Source organism: Lissotriton helveticus, chromosome 5_1 (assembly GCF_964261635.1).
Source record: "Lissotriton helveticus chromosome 5_1, aLisHel1.1, whole genome shotgun sequence".
Lineage (NCBI taxonomy): Eukaryota > Metazoa > Chordata > Amphibia > Caudata > Salamandridae > Lissotriton > Lissotriton helveticus.
Genome location: NC_136065.1, coordinates 1,348,356,789 through 1,348,377,743, shown reverse-complemented (window position 1 = coordinate 1,348,377,743; position 20,955 = coordinate 1,348,356,789). Strand labels below are relative to the sequence as shown.

At 45.3% G+C, this 20,955-nt stretch overlaps 1 protein-coding gene across 1 annotated transcript in view; it reads right to left on the bottom strand.

Moving 5' to 3' along the window:
- ITPR3 (inositol 1,4,5-trisphosphate receptor type 3) overlaps positions 1-20,955 on the bottom strand; it is a 568,454-nt gene that overhangs the window by 365,133 nt on the left and 182,366 nt on the right. Inside the window, exon 4 of the mRNA XM_078644240.1 lies at positions 612-698. Coding sequence (XP_078500366.1) covers positions 612-698 — 87 coding nt within the window. The remainder of the gene's footprint in view (positions 1-611; positions 699-20,955) is intronic.

Genomic DNA, 20,955 nt, shown 5'->3' with positions numbered 1-20,955 from the left:
CTTACATTTTAACAGCTACACGACATGGATTCAGAAATAATCACATCTAATAAAATCATATAGTGTCACACATTTCTGTATTAGTTCCACTTCTACTTAAATCTCTACATTAGCTATACATTCAGAATATAATTTCAGATACTATTAGCACTCATGGCATTTCTCCTCATGATTTGTGCTTACTACAGGTAAGTGTGATGCACTCATACATTTAGGTCAGTTTGCGCTCTCTCACTATCACCAGGGGTTAGACAAGTTGCAGGCATCCTTCCCATCATCTTTCCTATGCTCGATGAGTAGCTATCAACAGTAGGGATTTTTCTATTGAGAGTTGTGAGTGATATCATTGACAATGAGAGCGAAGTATCTGTTTTTGTTCTTCCTCTGGGTGAGAGAGAAGTAGGACTTGGTGGGGACATGCTGAGAAACCTCTGGATGATATACCATCACTTCTTTCTGGGGAGCCTTATGGAAGCGTATGTCCCCCTAGCACAGTTGCACTTGTGGAGGTAGTGTGATTGGGTAAGTCTAACCTGGAACAAACAAGGATGGCACAAGGTCTACTGAGAAAGCAAGGATTAGTCGTCAAAGCAAGGGACACCAATACTGACCTGGATAACACTGCCGTACTTGACCACCTCTCCATGGACTTTCTTATTCTCTGTATCATTCTGTTTCTGTTCCAACTGTGCTGCATGCTGTGAAAAGAAGAGTAAGCTTGTTTGGTGACATATTTCAACATTTAGGACTGGTTCAATAACTGCGTCTAAGCACAATTCTTCAGCGTGCCTTCAGCTGATCGACAGGACCACAAGCCATGCATTGCTTCAGCTGAACTTGAGGCAACAACTTAACAATGCTTTGCAAAATCCGATTGTCAAATATCTTTTTGGGGCATCTATTCCCAGCAAACAGCCACACAAGTTGGTGCACCTTAGTAAAACTTTTAAGTGAACAAAAAATTGCACATACTCCCAGATGGCAGATCCCGAATAAAAGAATCAGGATCTGTGCAGATCTTTGAGAGAAAACAATCTGCTGCATGGCTGTAATCTTCCACTAGCATAGGGAGTGGTTTACAGGTGGGAACACGGCTATTCCCAGGTAAGCATTAAGAAAGTGTGCAGTCCAAATGATTGGAACACCCACAAAGTTGCAAAATTGTTAGTATTTACTGATATTTACAAATTCTTTCCCGAAGTAATTGAACACAAACTTGCACGTGCAAAAGCTAGCAATACAGGTTGTGGTACGAGTTAGATAGGTCATGAAACACCCCTATTTTGGGGGACATATGACTAGAGATTTACTCACAAGAAAAAAATAATATCCGTGTGCAGTAAAAACAGAAGGTGTAATTGCTAATTGACACTTTTCCGATCAGTGCAGGACATTCAGAGGACCATATGTTTCTGCAACAACAGGGCTTGCAGGTGTGCACAAGGGAAATTCGAGATGTTGTAGTTTCATCGGGCATATGGGTGTCAAATTTTTGAATCTGTAAATCTATGGAAATCGTATACATATGCATATGCAAGCGTGGAGTAACTTTTATTTTAACATGTCTAGACCTGTGCATGTTGACATGCTGACTTTTAGAAAACATATTATTTAGCCTTGTAGCCAGCTGCCGAGGGCTATAGCAGTTGTTAAAGGCCCTGAGTCTGAGTAGTAGGCCTGAGCCACAGAAATGTAACCTGAGAAATGTATACATGCTATAATTTAACACAAGTGCACATTGTGATGCCCTGGGCTCAGTCCTTTGTTTTCCAGTATAGCCTATTAGCCCGTTGCAAAGGGCTATACCAGTTGTTAATGGCCCTGAACGAAATGTAGGCCCAAGACTCCGGCAAGGGCCTTTAAATAAGGGGGATGGCCTTAAACAGCAGACAACCAGTATAGCCTGAGGCGGAAGGACAATAAAGCTATAAAAAAATTCCATCCACCGAGAGGATTTTCTAAATTAAAAAATTCCAGCCACTGATGGTGTAAAGTTTCGAAATTAAAAAAGGAGAAAAAGAAAGACAAGTTTTGTGACGTTGGACAAAAACGGTGATACCTGTTATTATTTTCCCTGAGTCACTCTATTGTCTTCAGTTGCTCTCTCAACATTCCATGTTCTAATTACAGTTATGTCCTTAGCTTGAGGTGTCTGAGGAAAGCTTTAATTATATGGTATTATATGGTATGGTTGTGCGACCTCACCTTGTAATAAACTCATAAACCGGTCTTTTGTCCAGTCAGGCTTGTTTGCAAAATGCTAGCTTAAACTGGGTAGTTGTGGATTCAAGCAGTTAGGCTTTGTCAAAGGAACAAATGCAAAGCATTTAGAAGTACCAAAACAGCTGAACAAAAAAGAAATGTGACATAAAGAAAATCCAACACAAATTCATAAAAATAGCTCTTCATGTTATTAATTTTTAGATACCAAAACAAACAAAATTCACCAGAGGTTTCTAGAGATGAAAATTATTAAGCAAAGAATAAATCACTGCTTTTAATTCAAATCGCCAGCAAGTATTGGCTGTGAGAAGTTGGCCTGGTATATGATGTTCACTATTCTAGTGAGCACCTTGCACCAGTCCAAACAACCCTTGTGGTGATGGTTGTAAAGTCAACCTTATAGACCAACTATCATAGGGGTAGCATGGACAAAAGCAGTCTTAGGCTAAACTCAAGAGGGCATGTGAAGCCAACTGTTTTACCATATGCAATCATTTTAAAACCAAATGAAAGGACACCACACAGGTTATATATTCAAAATATATTTGTATTTATTTCTAAACAACCCCCTGAACTCTTTATGAGCACAGGGAGCACAAGCGCATAACAAGTATCTTAATATAACATACAAAAGTTGCAAAAATATGGGTAGGCCCTGGTGGCCTGTTAAACCATATACTAAAATAGTGGTATAAGAACCACGTCACGAACAATGGTAAGGCCTAGGGCCTTGGGAATCGCTGGGGATACACTGGACTAACAGTAGTTAGAGAACAGGAGGCCAACGGGATGCGGGTGCAGTGCCTAAATGCACACGCGTGCACACATAGAAGTCAATGGGTGCGTAAAGTTAGAAAGTTAAGGTTTTAGGAGTCTTCTGACTGGACTAGAAAATAACCACTTGAAACTAGGACACTAGGAGTGTAAACCTCTACAGGAGCACCGCAGTACTCGCATTACCTCGCCCACAGGAAGCGGGTGGATAGGTGTCAAAGTGTCTCAGGTTTCGTCGTGGAGTTCTATGGAGCCTTGGAGAAAAGATGCTGCAGGCGACCAGGAGAGAAGAGTCCGGTTGGATCCAAGGGAGGATCGAGGATGAAGAGTACCTGAAAGCAGAGGGGACAGAGTCTGGGTTACTAGCCAGTGACCAGGATGGAACCAGGATGGAACCAGGAAGGAACCAGGCGATGTCGGGGAGCAATCAGGTGATGTTGCAAAGCTTGTCTCTGCTGCTACGTGCACCGGGAGGTGTCGACGACAACCAGGAGCTGGGCACGGACTGTCCCACAAAGGCTCTCGTTGTCGGCGGTGTTGGTTCTCAATTCGGAGTCAACGGGCCTTGGCAAATGCAACCCATGCAGGAATCAAAGATGGCTTCTGGATCAGACCAGCAAGGTCTGATGGCCTGCTCCTTTTCAGGGGAGCAAGGGCCAGTCTGGAGCAACCAGACCAGCATTGGAGATTCAAAGGTTCGTCGTCACAGAGGCCACTAGCCAACAGGCAAGTGACCGGACAGACGTGTCAAGCAGGAAAATGCAAGAGGGCCCCACACAGCACTCGGTGAGTGTGGAGAGGTGATCTTCGGTGCAATGGATGCTCGGGGCTGGGGCTTCTCAATCCCCGATGCACAACTTCGAGGGTACCTCAGAAGCTGCACGGAAATCGATTCGCTGGCTTTTCAAGATGGCTGGTCCCACGTCTCTCGCCCCCTCCACGGGTCTCAGCTTTGCTGTGACTGTGGATCAGGATGTTGGATGTCTGGAAGTCCGGGTCTTGTCAGGCTCTGTGTTCAAGCTCCGGCGGGAGCAACGACAAAGCAAACCGTTGAGCGCTTGATGGTGCCTGCTTGCACAGGGTGGTCACTCCTTGACCACAAGGGAGATTCTTCAGTCTTCTACGTCGAGTAGGATGTCGAAGGGTCCAGAGTTTCATATCAGAGTTTCAGTTAGGATTATCTAAAGTCTTGGGACTCAGCTCCTACCTATATACCAAATCTAGGGGCTGGATTACCTGCTAGGTCCCTCCTACGGGTGGGACCCATGAAGGGGGTGATTATACCCCTTTCCCTTTGTCCAGTTTCGCGCCAGAGCTGGGACTGGAGTTCCCCAGCACCGGTTTGAACTGGCCTATGCATGGGACACCTTGTGTGCCCCAGGCAGTGTCTCCTTTCATTCAGCCCTCCCTGCCCCAATACACTATAGCCCGTCTGGGGTGGTGCTAGCACCTCCCTGTGACAGGAAACCTATTGTCCAAGCCTCCCTCGCTGGAAGGACTCCCAGCAGCAGGAGGTCAGACTTGTGTCTGTGGCAGCAGCATCCATTTTGTGATGCTGAGGCTCTGGTTAACTTTAACCGGGAATAATGGAAGTAACATGTCTACTCCCTCTAGAAGGGTGGAATGCTACCCCCGTCGCCAGAATTGGCGAGGGGGTAGTATTCCAAAGTGTAGACACCTTACACGACATGTTTTGATAAAGCCAAACCAAAGTTAGCATCTGACCGCGAGGTACATAATGCACTTAAGAGTATATGGTATGGCAATATCCTAGAACAGCTATAAGGACATGGTTCCGAAAGCTTCAGACAGACTCCACTCATGCTAGAGCCCCATCTCACATAAAACCAAGCACTCAGCCTTCAGGATTGTTAAGGCCTGCCATAGGAGTGACTTATAGGTGTGTATGTGTCTAGATATAAGGTTAGACATAGGTATACTATATCTAAGCAAGGGGTGATTACATGACCTTGCCCCAGCTGAGTGATCAGCCAGTTGTGTCAGTTTGGATGGCCAGCCAGGGGTGGCAAAAGATATGCTGCAGCCCCTGGTAGGCCTTGGTGCACCTATGCCCTAGGTACCTATAGTACACTGTACAGGGACTCATAAGAGTGACCCAAATCCCAATTAGGTATGTGCCAAAGGTACATGGAGTCCATTTTATAGAGTGAGCAGATAGCCTGGGGCCCTGATTAGCAGGATCCCAGGCCAACTAAGTCGAAAACCAGCTAAACACAAGGCAAAAAATCTGGGGTAACCATAGTCAGGTATCCACCTTTCTACACAGGCAACCATCCTGGTTAGTGGTTACGTAGAAAACGTTTCAATTTTTTGGGAAAGATGACAACCATTACTCCAGCCCAGTCTGGCCAACAAACTCCAGCAGGGAACCAGTTACAGGGGTGATTGAGTCTTGGCAGGACAGTTACCGTGCAGTTAAAGCAGTCTACAGTCCAGTTCCAGGTTCTGTAGGCGAACCGCCATAGACATCAATGAAGTGGTCCTGATACAAAAGTTACAGGATGCTGACGATGCTGAAGGATGCTGAGGATGCTAATCTGGTGACAGGAGCCTTCCTATGGCCACCCCTCTGTCCATGGACATGATGTGGCGAGTGTGGTCAGAGTGATAAATGATTCTCGAAGTCCGTTTGAAGTCCAGCCAAAAACAGTTGCCATTGTTCTACTGGTCTCTGGTTACAGAAAAAACAGCAGTTCCCTCTAACTGAGGCTAGTGACTTTAGATGACTCTCCTCGATCTAGCACACTTGGGTGTAACTTTTGAGCATTGAGACTCGGTCTCAAATGCTGTGCTTCTGCTGTCAGTGACGGTCAAGCAATCTTAGCTACCAACTTGCCAAGGCCCCTTCTTCAGCTTTAGATGTCCTTTACATGTAACAGGAAATCAGGCAACTGACACTTGGAGTCACTTCTATCTGAGGCTCTGGACGAATTTTCCTCGAGCCGGGCACACTGAGCATCTCTCTTTTCTAGCCCAAGGATCGGCAGGTGCAGTCCAGTCTTTGGTGCAGCCCTTCTTTACTGAGGTCAGGGAAGAGCAGGCCAGTCCTTCTTTGGCCCTCACTCCTGTGCAGACACGATATGGGGTCTAGGTGGCACAGGTGCCACTTCTATGGCCTGGTTGTGCCCCACAGATGAGGCAACTACTAGCCAATGGGCTATCAGGTCCCCTCCTGCTTAGTGACCACCTCCTGTGAAGTATGGCATCTGGATAGTCCAGAAAGCACTATTCTGCCCACTACCAAAATGGTAGCACCCTTCTCCAGGTGTCTAGAGCTCCCTAGCCCACCCCCAGAGGCGTGGCTACCTGGGACTACACACCCACTGAAAAACTGGGTTGGCAATTGTGTTCCCCTCTCTGTTCTCAATGCCAATCTGTCTTCAAGAGCAAAAGAGCAGTTCCGATCATATGTCCACCGCTTGCCCTTCCAAGGCTGCTTCCCTTTTGCAGCCTGTCTTTTGGGCTCACACCCTGTTTTGCCTTCCTGCCAGGGAGTGGTCACACCTCTCCCAAAGGTAACCCCTTTATGTTCCTTTCTGAAAGTCATACACACCTCCCCCCAGGATGGACAAAAACTGTATTGTGGCCAGAAACCGTAAACAGTCAATGGAAAACTTTGGGTGACAGAGTGACAACTTCCTAAAGTTGCCATTTACTTAAAAGTTATATTAAATTCAACTTGCCCATCAGGTCGGGTTTAATGAAATGATTATTTGAATTCTTGAAGTACCAACTTTGGTACTTCCATTCAGTAGATAGCACAGCTGAGTTGTCAGCATGTACCCCTGTATTCGCCAATGAGGCTACTAGTCTTTCTACCAGTAGCGGTCGGTCATGGGAGTGCTGCCGGGTGGTGACGTGGGGAGGGGGAGGGGCAGGGTGGGGGTAGTAAACTATGGATTATGGCAAATTACAGGTAAGTAAAAATAAATAAAACAAATTTTGTTGCGCGCACTGCATCGCATTTGACGATGCAGTGTGCGCAACGAAATTCGTTTAATTTATTTTTATGTTTACTTACCTGTAATCGGCCGTAATCCATAGTTTACTACCCCCCACCCTGCCCCTCCCCACGTCACCGCCCGGCAGCACTCCCACGACCGACCGCTACTGCTTTCTACAGCAAAAATGACAATTTGGGGTTTTTACTGTTAGTACATCTAAATACATATGTTCCATTTTTTTGTATCCCACACCTTGCCTTAGTTCTCGATAGGTCTGCCTTAACAGTGACTTATATATATATTAAAAAGGAAGGTCTGGACTTTGTCATTATTTTAAATGGCAAAGTCGAGGTGGCAGTTTGAAGTCTGCTCTGCCAGCCAGCAATGGCAGGATGGGAGACATACTTTCTATGTCACGCTTATGGTGGCACAATAAGTGCTGCAGTACACGAGGAACACTTGCACTTAAAAGTCCTGGGTAACGCTAGTACCATGTACTAGTGACTTATAAGCAGGGCCACTAGAATTAAGCGATTGTACTGTGATTTCCACATTATTATGGATTTGCCATATTTGCCAGAATCCATCATCTGCTGCATAAGCTGCAGATTTTAAGAAAACAATTGTTTCTAGCTCAAACAAATAAAAAGTTACTAAAATTGCAGTGACACATGTTGCTGTGCAGCAGAAGGCCCTTTGCAAAAGTTGACTGGTGAACTTTCTGTTGCTTACTGCTGTATTTGAATACTAAATTGCTCTTAATGAGTTGCAACCAAAGCCCAAACCGTGATTAACAAGTGTAAAAAAGAGAAACTACTATTATAAAATGTGCCACATTATACCGCATAATTTTCTTTTCTTGCTGCATAATTTACTCAACCCAGCAGCATAATTCGGCCTTCTCCTGCCCCATAATTCCAGTGGCTCTGCTAATAAGTAAACTTATGCCAATTGTGGCTGAATCAATCAGAACCACATGTTTAAGGATCAGAGCACATGCACTGAGGTCTGACCAGCAGGGTCCAGTGCACCTCAGAGCCATAACACCAGCACCTAATAGTCAAAAATGGGGGCGAACCTGCATAAAGCCATTTCCTCACAAGGTGGTCTTGGCACCCGAAATGAAAGCACACATCAGTTCAGAGTTTAGCGGGAAACTCATGGACGTCAGACCAGCGGAGCTGGCGGCTTTCTTCTCTGCATCTCTCAAACTTGTTTTTTAATTAAACTGAGATCCCTGCAGAGATTTTGAGACAAATATTTGCTCAGTGTTGACACGCACATTGGACAATATCCTGGCAAAGAATTCTTTTCGGTTGCCTGGTTCCCCTTAGGGAACCTGAGTGTCAAAGGAAATTGGACACCCAGTTGGCAAACAGAGCTCAGTAGATGATACCCCACATATGTTTTCAAAAATGAATCATGCCGACTGCCTACTCCTTCCTGAAGGCAGATATCTGTTTTACGTCTTTTACACACATTTACATTGTTTCCATTCCATCTGTAAGTCAGTTTGTTCACATCCGTTCAATCGGTTCACCTGTTTATTTCTTTTCGTCCTTTTCAGTTCAGTATCTCTAAATTAGCTCATATATGTCAATCTCTTTCTTTCCCTCAGGGCCACAGGAATTATGAGGGAGTGGAAGGAACACATTATGAGGCATGGATAATTACTCTATTGGGAGAGAAAACTCAAATTATGTGATGTAATGCAGTAAATTTTTTGATAGTATAACTTTCCTATTTTGTAATGTTTACAATCTTAACGCTTTCTGGTCAGAGGTTGCATCACATTAGGATCAGTTACCACCTGAATACAGCAATCAGCCAAAGAAGAAAAGAGACATGCCACTGCATAGTAAAGGGCCTATTACTGTGCGGCAACACATGTGGCAGCATTTGTAGCACCTGTTGATCCTTTTAGCTCAAAATAATTTTTGTTAAAATCTTCACGTTATGCCGATGATGATCAGTTATGTGGCAGGCATGCCAAATCCGTCATTATGCAGAAAATGCCACAGCAGCAGAATCGCAGAGCGCCAGTGACCTTGCTTTTAGTCTCTATTTCCCGGTCTCGTTCCAATCTATCAGTGTTTTTCTCTCTTTTCATTTTTTTTGTGTGCCTTTTTCGTCTTCAATCTTCTTCAATCTTTGTCTTTTTTCAGTTTCTTTGCTTTTCTTCCTCCATCTTCCTGTCTTAAAATCTCTTTTTGCATCACTCTGTCTTATTCAGTATTTGTGAGGAAAGCGGTTTATTATATTGTGTGGTTGAGCGGCCTGACCGTGTAATAAACTCAAAAACTCATCTTGGGTCTAGTCAGGCTCACTTGCAAAACCTCAGCTCAGCCCTGGGTAACTGTGGCTTTGAGCAGTTAGGCTTTGTCAAAGGAGCAAGTGCTAAGCATTATGAAGTGCCAAAACAGTTGAATAAGATAGAAATAAGACACATAGAAAATCTGACCCCGATTTATAAAAATAACACTTATTTTTATGAATTTTTAGACACCAAAAGAAATAAAGTCTAATGGTAGAGTTTCAGAGATATAAATAATTATGGCACACATAATAAATGTCTACTTTTCATTCAAACTGCAAACAAGTATTGGCAACTATCCTGGTTAGCAGTTTCTTGGGAAAGTTTTGAACACTTTTATGAAGTTGTGTCTGGCTCCTCCGGCCCACTTTGGGCAACCAACTCTGGTCGGGAGCGAGCCACTGAGACTGGTGAGAGTTACCAAGGGCTCCCTTTAACTGAGGCTAGTGTCCATATTGAGTGACCAAACTGCACTCTGATGACTCTCCTGGGTCCATCAGACACAGGTGCAACCTTTGAGTGTTGAAACTCAGCCTTCAAGGCTGCGCTTTGGTGGTCAGCAGCGATGAGGCAATCTGGGCTAGCAACTCACCTTCTTCAGCTTCTGAGGCCCTGTAGTTGTAATAAGAAGTCAGCCAACTGACTCTTAAGAGTCACTTTTTCTGCCTGGGGCTTGAGGAGGACTTTTCCATGAGCAGGGCCCCACAGGTACAGTCTTCTCTCTGCTAGCCTAAGTATCAGTGGGTGCAGTCCAGTGTTTGGTGTAGCCTCCTTTTGCCAGTTGCAGGGAACAGCAGAGCAGTCCTCCTTCATTCCTCTCTCCCGTGCAGAGGTGATCTGAGGTCCGGGTGCCAGGGGTGACACTTTTATGCCCAGAAGTTGCCTCTGAGATGCATGTCTACTACCCAATTGGCTACCAGGTCCCCTCCCACCTGCTGACAATTTTCTTTCAAGTGTGGCATCTAGCTGTCCCATAAAGCAATATTCTTCCCACTCCCAAGATGGCAGAGCCCATCCCTTGGTGTGTGGAGCTTGGTTTTTCTCCCTAGAGTTTGGCTACCTAAAGTCTACACACCCACGAAAAAGTTGTTTGACAACTGTTTCCCCCTGTCTGTCCCCAACACTAACTTGTCTACCAGAACAAAAGACAACCCCTCTAGTGTGTGTTCACCATTGGCCTTCAAAGGCAGCTTACCCACTGAAGCTCGCCTTTTGGGCTCACACCCCATTTAGCCTTCCTGCCAGGAAGAGATAACACCTCTTCCAATGGCAGTCTTTTGTGTTCCTTCCTGAGAGTCGTTCACACCTCCCTTCTGGAGGTCAAAAGGCTGTCCCATGGCCAGCAACCGTAATCTGCCACTGGAAAACGTCTGCAACAGAGGGAAAATGTTCAAATATTGCCAATTAACGAAGAATGTTACATTAAATTCAATTTGGACATCAAGTTGGGTTTAATGTAAACATTCTTTGATACTTTGAAGTACCAACTTTAGTAGTTACATTCAGAAGTTAGCACAGCCGAGTTTTTACTGTTAGGACATAGGCACTTGGACTTCCGGTAGCTTGGCATTAACTACAGCTGCTGAATTCCTGGAAGCAGACGTAACATGTCTTTTTGGGGGACACTTTCTTTGTGGTCATAGAGTGACTAGAGTTGAGATCTCTTACTTAGTATTGTGCTCTCAGTAACATATCGTACGTGTACCTCCTCTATACCTAAGATTTAAACACCCCTAGTACTTTGTAAACCTCAAAACATCGACTCTCAATCTCTTTCATTAGTTCATTCCCAATTCTCCTGTATACGTTTCTCTTAACACAAACGATCGCCTCCGGTGGTAACCCAATGTGCCATGGGCCCTATGCAAACACAGAAGACGATCTCAACTACCACAAAATTAATAGTAAAAGATTTCCATTATTGGGTTGCAGTGTGAGACCCCTGTGCCCCAGTGGCCCTGTACCTTCCGAATTATTGATAGCTATGTCCCTGACCTTCTACCCGGGGTACTTCTCACTTTCCCAAATTTTCCTCTAGGATCTTCCTCTGTCCCCAAATCATCAGTTTACTGCTCTTTCATCTTTATAGTGCTCTGTTCGCAGTACCTCTCCAATCACCTAGTATTTCACCCACCCCTTAATTATCTAAGGGTCTCCTCAGGGCATAATGATCATTTGGCTAAATCATAAGTGGTGTTATAGTTCTTTCAAAAGTGTCAATGGGTCAAGTGTGGTCACAGGAATATGAGCCTGGGTACTTAATAGATTCAATTAATGGTGCAGAGTTGATCAACGTGGGTGGCAGGCAAACCATCCCTGTCTCTGCATTCAAAAGTCGGTGGGAAGTTTTGCCTGATGACATCCTTAGAAGTGCATACTTGGGTCAAAACATTGGCATTAGTATTCTATAAATACTTGTGTAATGATGTACACATTCCCAAATGGCAGAAGATAAGTCTCTATAAATCATTACAGGACTAGCTTCATTATTTGTATCTCTATGATTTGTATATATTTGTTGCACGTATCATGGATCACTATGCCATTTGCACTATGTGGAATTTCTTTTCAGTATTTACATAATTTCCCTAATGTAAATATAAACATTTGATGGATACAATATTGGGCCCTATGCTTTTGATTTGTTTGAATTTTGTAACTCATTTTTCTTTCTGACGTGTGCTTTTCCTTAATTTTTTCCATATGACAAAACTATGATGAAATAAAAGAGAACTGTTTTCAGATCTGATGATACAAATATTCTGCTTGTGAGATGGAAAAATGTTCAGGTCCTGGGATGCTTCTTTTCTCTAATTAACAAATGCAGTTAAAAGTGTTTACAGCCCTGCCTCTTATTCGGGAACTGCTGATAAGAAACTCTACAACCCTGCCTTTATTTGGGAACACTTTGTGAGTGTGATGAGGCAGAGTCTTTGTGATGTGTAAGTGTGGTATGTGAAAGCTCCTCTCCCTCATCCTGACAACACCCATCTTCCCTTTTTCTCATTGTCTAGGAGGAATACCTCAAGACCAACTTCCAGCTACACTTAGTCATATGACCCAGGGTACAGGTTGCAGGCACCAAATGATTAGGGCAGGAAAAATACAACTTTCTAAAAGTGGCATTTTCAGAAATGTGATTTAAAATCCAACATTATCATTAAAGAGGGTTTTACATTACAATTATTTAAAGACCAAAGTTGACCTTCCTACCTGCTCCCAATTGAAAATAATCACTTATTAAATGCTATCAGATAATCCAATGTTATCCAATGGAAGAGTTAAGCCTTGCAATAGTGAAAAAATAACTGAAAGGTTTTTCACTACCAGGACATGCAAAATATATAGGCACATGCCCCACTTTTTTAATGCATGGCATCCTGCCATCTAGCTGTGTGAAGGCTATCATGGGGGTACCTTAGATGTATTAAGGGGGAAGGGTTAGGCTTGGCAAAAGTTGTATTTTTCCTTGTTCAAAGGGCAGGTAAAAAAACTGCACACACAGCCTGCAACAGTAGGACTGAGACATGTTTGAAAGGCTACTTAGGTGGATAGCACATATAGTGCTGCAGGCTCACTAGTAGCATTTCATTTACAAGCCCAGGGTACAGGCAGCACCACTTTACCCGGGACTTACAAGTACATTACATTTGCTAATTAGGTATAAGCCAATGTTACCATGTTTTAGTGAGAAAGTACCAGCCCTTTAGCACTGGTTAGCCGTGGTAAAGTGCCCAGAGCCAGTAAAAACGAAGTCATTAAAAACAGGCGGATGGAAGGCAAAAAGTTGGGGAAACCACGCTAAATATATCAGGTCCAACAAACTGAAAGTAAGAAAGTGATCTCAGTGGTGAGGGCTGTGTCCCACTTACCTATCTGGATAGAGGACAAATCTGTGGCGCGCATCTGTATGTATAAATTATTTCATTTTGCTATCTAAAAAAAATCCTTCCTGTACTTCCCATCCCTTCTCCCTCTCTTTTGTCCCAATCCTTTCTGACTAGCATGAACTCCCAAACATCCATCTCAAAGTTTCACTCCTCCTTTTTAGGTCGAGGACCGTAGGCTGCGCTTGCGCAGTCTCTGTCCGGAGATTTAATGTTTCTTAGTACGGGGGCTTGAACCCGCCCCTCTTCTCCATTGGCTGGCTTCCTAAACGGAGGCCAGCCATTGGAGGAGAGGGGCATCACTCCGTTTAAGCCCCGTCCGTTTCGGATTGAGGGGCGTGTTTTTTTTGCAGTTTTCTCGCTGTGACGTCATCAGTCACTCAAAAAAAAACACGCCCCCCAATCCGAAACTTCCCAACTTTCATCACGACGTCTCCCTCCTGCTGGCCAATCCAGGCGTGACGTAACACATCTCCCATTCCGCCACGCTCAGCCAATCAGCACCTTGTTTGCATCTAGCAAGGCTGAGGCTACCGGAGCAGCGACATTCATTTCGTGGTGCACCCGTTATCGAGGACCGAAGACCAGCTGAATCATAGGTGAGAGGCATTGGAGGAGCTGCGATCTGGCAGCCGCACTGGCATCAGTGGGTGTTTCTGCACTTGCATTTTGTTGGGATTTTAAAGACACACGTTTTGCGGAGTCACATGTGGTATTTGAAGGTCGTGGTCAGTTGATTGTGGCAGATGACTGACTGGTTGCTAATAGATGGTAATAATTGACGTTCTCTGCAGTGGTTAGTGGTAGTGTCTGATGAACACCCTTCTTAAGGTTGGCGGTTTCAATTCAGCTAACCAAGGAGGTGTCACTAAAGTTCTGGGCTTTTTGTTTTGCAAAAAGTTGTTTTCTGGTGTGTCAGTTCAACAGGGCCAAGAAAAGCAGATCTACCGCTCCCAGAAGTGGCTGCTGTCTGCATCCTTAAGGTCTTGGTTTTCTAGTAACATTACACCATCTCGGTTATGGGCTACGAAGATTAATTATGAGTGGGTGTGGAGTTCCCACGGATGGGCTTACTTGGAGGAGTCTAGTGATCATCCCTGGCCTAGGTGTGTGCGGCCCCAGCGTGCAAAAACATGTCATTTTCCTTTTGGTTGCACTCCACAGAGGAAATGATCTTCTTGCGTCCACTTAAAAAAGCTATGTGTGCGATGTAGGTTCAGGTTGGGTCTTATGCCACATAAGCTGTGCCGTCTTGGGCGTTGGTTGCCGCCAAAAGTTAGGGCTTTCTAAGGACAAGGACAAGGGCATGGATGAATGCCATTACCCAGTGCCCCCTTGTAGTATCTTGGTAAAATGGTGCTGGAATATGGTGTGCGCTCAGCTGCGCCACGCTCCTCTCTTTAGGGACCCCCTTGCAGCCTGTTCGTTCTTTGAATGCAGGGCTCTTCTGCCTTGCTCGGTTGCTGTGGCTCGCGCCTGCTGCTGGCAAGCAGTGAAGCTCCCTGTTGAGCTTTAGTAGCGGTAGACGGCTCCGCGATGGTTGCTGGCTGTCTGCTGCATGCTCAGTCCCTTCAGAAAGACTCCTGCCCCCGTCCCCTGTTTCCCGGCACAACAGTCCCTGCACACGGCTGCTCCTTCCCTGTGGATCCCCGGCCCACACTCCCCTGAGCCCCAAGCCTCGGCGGGACACCTTGCTGGGTCTGGCACTCAAGTATGGTGTTACGGTGAGCACTGACCACTTGTTTGATTCAGACACTTAAATGTGTCTACCGGAGCTCTGTGCTGGTGGCTTGTAGTATTACTCAAATGAACGGACTATGAACGTGTATGATTTATGTGTATGTTGGCTTGTTGTGCTTGCTTTTCTGCCCCTGTTCCCTTGTTGTGATCGTTTTTTATGGACTCTGTGCTCTGTGTGTGGCTCTGTGTGTGTGTGTGTGTGTGTCTCTGTGTGTGTGTGTCTGTGTGTGTGTGTGTGTCTGTGTGTGTGTGTTTGTCTCTGTGTATGTGTGTGTCTCTGTGTGTGTGTCTCTGTGTGTGTGCATGTATTTGTGTGTGTGTCTGTGTGTGTGTGTGTCTGTGTGTGTGTCTGTGTGTGTGTGTGTCTCTGTGTGTGTGGGGGGGTCTTTGTGTGTGTGTGTGTGTGTGTGTGTGGCTGTGTGTGTGTGTGTGTGTGTGTGTGTCTGTGTGTGTGTGTGTCTGTGTGTGTGTGTGTGTATCTGTGTGTGTCTGTGTGTGTGGGGGGTCTGTGTGTGTGTGTGTGTGTGTGGGTGTGTGTGTCTCTGTGTGTGTGTGGCTGTGTGTGTGTGTGTGTGTGTGTGTGTGTGGCTCTGTGTTTATGTGTGGCTCTGTGTGTGTGTGTGTGGCTCTGTGTGTGTGTGTGTGGCTCTCTGTGTGTGGCTCTCTGTGTGTGGCTCTGTGTGTGTGTGTGGCTCTGTGTGTGTGTGTGTGGCTCTGTGTGTGTGTAGGTGGCTCTGTGTGGGTGGCTTTGTGTGTGTGGCTCCATGTGAATGACTGTGTGGGTGGCTCTGCATGTGTGTGTGGCTCTGTGTGGGTGCAAATGCAATAGGTCTCGCATTTGCGAGCGATTAAGCTATTGGCATTGTAAATGACAATGCCATTTATTTATATGTTTTAAAAACCAAAACATAAATAAAAATAATGTCATGAGCAAATCCAATAGCTCTAACTTTAACAATGCCGAGACCATTGCATTGTAAATGCTTGTTAGCCATGCCAACCTACTAACAAGCACAAACTAGGACTACTTAAAAAAACGTACTATTTCCCCCTTCAAATTCATTCCCATCTTCTATTTCTATTCCAAATTCTCCTTTTTAAAATCCATTCCTATCATTCTATCCTCACCCCAAACTCTACTAAACATACATAAAATCAAGATCACAGACTTAACGCAACTAATGCACAAGAAAAAGATAATGAAAAGAAGTTTACTAAGCTACTAACTACTAATCTTGAGTTCTCTAAAAAGTGCTTCAATGCCTCCCCAAGAGTCGTAAGTGCTACATAAATAATGAAATGAAATGAAATGAAAAAGAAATTTATAGAGCGCTCTGTGGCCATGCGGCTTCCTGGCGCTGAGGAAAACATCGGAATCTGCCTAACTGGTGCGGGAGAGATTAGCCCGGGAAAGCCTGAAGAAAGAAAAAAGTTTTGAGGGCTTTCCGAAAATGGGAAAAAATGGGAATGGAGCGGATAGAGAGGGGAAGAGAGTTCCAGATTTGTGGAGCATGCACAGAGAAGCGGGTGCCCCCTGTGCGGGACTTACGGAAGCGGGGAACGTGAAGAAGAGAGAGGGAGGAAGATCGGAGGGAGCGAAGAGGGGCATGGGAGGAGATCAGAGAATTGATGAAGAGAGGAGCGGACCGGGCCTGCGCCCTAAAGGCCAGGCAGGCAAGTTTGAACTGGGACCTGAACTGAACGGGGAGCCAGTGAAGGGTTTTTAGGGCGGGAGTGATGTGAGAGAACTTAGGTAAACGAAGGACAAGACGGGCCGCCTGGTTCTGGATGGCCTGGAGACGACGGGTCTCGTAGGCAGGAATGCCTACATACAGGCCATTACCATAATCCAGGCGGGATGTGATGAGGGCAGTGATGATAACTTTAAGGGCATCAACAGAAAAAAACCGGGAGATCTTACGGATGAGGCGGAGGGAGAGAAAACAAGAGGATACGACAGAACTAATGTGCGCATGTATCGAGAGGTCATTGCTGACCTTGATGCCCAGAGTCCGGACAGAGGGAACCGGGGAAGGTGGGGGACCAAAAGAAAGGGGCCAGTGGGCCGAGGACCAGGGGTTAGAGGGGCCACCAGTGAGGACAAGCTCTGTCTTGTCAGGGTTGAGCTTCAAGTGATTGAAGCTCATCCACTGAGAAATAAAGACAAGAGTTGACCTGAGCTTGGGAAGAGAGTGAGTGGGAGAGGATAGATCAAAGACGAGCTGGAGGTCATCAGCGTAATTATACACTGAGACCCCCAGCTCAAGAAGAGAGGAAATGAGGGGGCGGATATAGAGGTTAAAGAGGAGGGGGGAAAGAGAGGAACCTTGGGGTACCCCACACGTGACCGGGAGGGGAGGGGCCGAGAAGGAGGAGAGGTGGACTGCCTGCGAGCGTCCCTGCAGAAAGGACGCGATCCAAGAAAGGGCAACGCCCTGAATGCCCGCTGCGCTGACACGGTCAAGAAGAATAGTATGATCGACCGTGTCAAACGCAGCGGACAGATCCAAAAGGACTAAGGCCTGAGGAAGATTACCATCGGCCTTGCCCTTCAGTTCGTCAAGGACCGCAAGGACCACGCCCTCAGTGGAGTGGCCCGGTCGAAAGCCGGCCTGATGGGAGGCCAAGATGTTATTCCCCTCGATGTAGGAAGAGAGGCAAGATGTTACGTGGCTCTCGAGAATCTTCCCTAGATAGGGGAGGAGGGAGATCGGCCTAAAGTTCGATGGAAGGGAGGGATCCAGGCCAGCTTTCTTCAGGATGGGGAGCACGATGGCAGACTTGAAAAAAGAGGGGACAGAACCCAGAGCCAGACAGGAGTTGAGGAAGGTTAGGGGGGGGGGTGGGACAACTAGTGAATAAGGTTCTGAGGATGCGAGCAGGTGCGCAATCCACCGGAGAGCCAGACTTGACCTTAGCAAGGAGGTCAAGAAAAAGCTCAGGTGAAATGGGTGTGAAGTGATCAAAAACGGGGGAAGAATTTACATATAAAAACTCATGTTCCACTTTTTAATATACAACACCTTGCCTTAGGGGTGATTTAAATATTTTAAAAGAAAAAGTCTGGACTTTGTCATTAGTTTAAACGGCAAAGTCGAGATAGCATTTTGAAAACTGCTCTGCCAGCGTGCTCAGACTTCAGTGTACTGAATGAGTCGGTCAGGCTTTCAATCACTCCCTCTCCATATCTCATCTCTTTTCTTCGAATCTCCTCTCTCTATCACTTCGCATCACTTCCGCTTGCGTCTTCCCATGCAAGAAGATCGTCTAAGCAGGTGGATTATTGGAGACCAAAGCACATGACCAGGAGGGGGGAGGATGAGACAAGCGAGAGAAAAGCAAACATCTCAACCTCGCCCCAGACCGCAGCCAGAAATACCATTACTAGTAGCAGGAAGTATGTGATGTCATTGCTAACCACAAGTGCTGTCCGGCTGTGTCCCCAGATTCCACCTTAATTTGCACTTGCTGTACTCATGTTTGTATTTCTAAGGAAGTTCAATAAAACTGCAAAACTCTTAAGTGCTGCTACTGTGAAACCACCCAACAGGAGGGGAAAGGACGAATGACCGCCTTCTTCCCATGGTGTTTCTTGCTGGGTTGGGTGGAAATTTAGACTCCATTTTACTGGATTGACAAGCTAAGAGGAAGTGGATGATTTTATTTCGAAGTGTCTTAATGTAAACTATTTTCTAAACCCCACCCTTTTAACTAGAGTTCAAACCTTTTAGACATTTTAAGGCCAGAAGAAAGCCAGAAACAGGGGGCGGGAAGCCCTTGAGTTCCATATACTGCAGCATATTTAAAACATCAATTCAGCTTCGGAACCTTTAAAAGTAGTCTTTAAGTGCTCTCTTTGCGGACACTTTCCCTTCATTGTCTCCTCCAGTCCTTGTGCCAGAGTGGGACTCTTACATACCCGACTTGATGCTCTCCCTCCTTTACATCCTGGCCTTTCAAAGCAGAGAGGAGGGTTTTCTCTTGGCGCTCCATGAAATGGGGTTTACTTTATACCTAAACTTTCAATCGTGAAAGTATTCAAAAAGCAAGAAAATAGTACTGGCCTCCAGGGTTTTGGCATAGAATATTTTGGCTCCCTCCTCTCCTCTTTAAAGTTATGAGAAGCTCTGCCAACTTGTTTTCTCAAATCAGGTCTCCTGTTTCAGGCATTGGGAGTCTACTTGGCACAATGAAGATAGGATGAACTCCAAAGGAGGCGGCTACCTTTGTATAACACAGATCAATAGAATTAGTCCAGTGGTGTTAGTAGGTGTAATAAGATGTCGCCTTCTTGCACAGAGGCACTCGGAGGCGACCCGGATGAGCCTTGTCAGTACCGCTGCATACGTCTCAGGTACCGACAATACTGCAGTGTGGCACCCCGCAGCCCTCCCGTGAACCTAAGAGCTCACATGCTCCACACCCTGTACACATCGCTGTGCACGCTGTTGTTTGTTTTGGATCAATAACTATGACGTACACCGACAGCCTGTTTGAAGCTCAGTCTGGGGTTTTGCATAAGTTGAAACTTCCATTTCCTTTTGCGCTCGGCTACGACAACCACGGTGCTCCTCGTGTCTACCGAAAACGACAACGATAAGACATGACGGGGTTACCAGAGTCTCCGTTTTTTGTTTAATGTCACGTTAAAATTCGGCAGAAATATAATTATATGCAATAGTTATACAAATGGAATCGTGCCTTTTTCAAAACAGGTAAAACAATGCTCACTGGTCGCTGCCAACCTACAGCATGTTTGTTGGTCTCAGACACGTTAAAACTTAAACAGGTAAATGCACGGCAAGGGAGAACGTGGGCGCCCCGGTGCTGAGCGTCGGGTGCTGCTGTTCAAGGTGTTTGCACATCAAAGGGAACAGTGCGAGGGGAAAAGCTACCTTCAAAAATAGTTCCACCTTAGGGTCCTATTTCAAGATTTGCATGGTCTTCTCAGAAAATACTTTTCCTTTGGCTCTAGGATTTGACACCAGTTTGACAATGATGTGGTTTCCTGGTGCTTCACGTTGTATGCATATGTCTATTATAAGTTGTGAATTTGCCAAACGGAGGTTGGTTTGACCATCATTTGTCGCATTGTGGGTGATGTGGTTTCTTGGGTCATGCGTATCTCTCTGATAGTGTCTGGTTTAGCAAGTGTCTTTCAACCTAGTCTACCCGCCGGAGTTTCACTATCAAGATTTGTGTCTAAAATCCCTCCACACACCCAATCACCTTTGGCAGTCTTATTTGTCATGTTTGGGTCCCAGAAGATCTATGTATAAGTGACAGGACTGCTGCCCTTTCATATGGTATGCGTGGCTGCATGTTACGTAGTTGTGGAGCTGCACAGGGTGTCATAAAAGAAACCGACAAACATTCCAGTTTGTGATCACTCTTTCCTGGATTGCAGAAATGAGGACCCATGCACTTAAGCATAAAACAGACTATATTACAGAGGAGCATCTTTGAACCATCATACAGCAACTGGACATACCCAGTTATCCTGGTCCTGAAGCCCATTGGTACTGATGGAACAAGGTGGAGAAACAACATTTTGTGTACTACTTGTAAAGTCACACTTCCATAATCATAACTTGAACTAATTGAGTGATGTGTGAAATTAACCAACCTAGAATAAAAATTGCACCTACACAGACATACGTGGGAACTAATTTTGCTTATGTTGCAATCATAATTAACTAATTATGTGATTTTGTTGTGTCCTAAACTAATAAGCAGCTTTGAAATAATGAAATGCGGCATAAATGTGCTTTTTGTTTACATATTTTGTGGCAAAACATGACGACAGGTGAGCATATTACGCCTAAATGTTTCTTATCTCGCTAGGTAACTAGTAATAGGGAAAACCTTAGTAAGGGGGGAGGTAAACAGAAGGGTTAGATTTCCAAAATTAACGTTAGTTTGTGTTTGTTTCTATGATAGTTTCCATTCTGGCCTGTGAGGCCTAGTAAAAATATGGCTGTCTTACTAAACTGCGAATAGAAGATGAACTGAGCATGCGCAAGCCGGACTCTGAGTTCGAATGCGAGCTGCT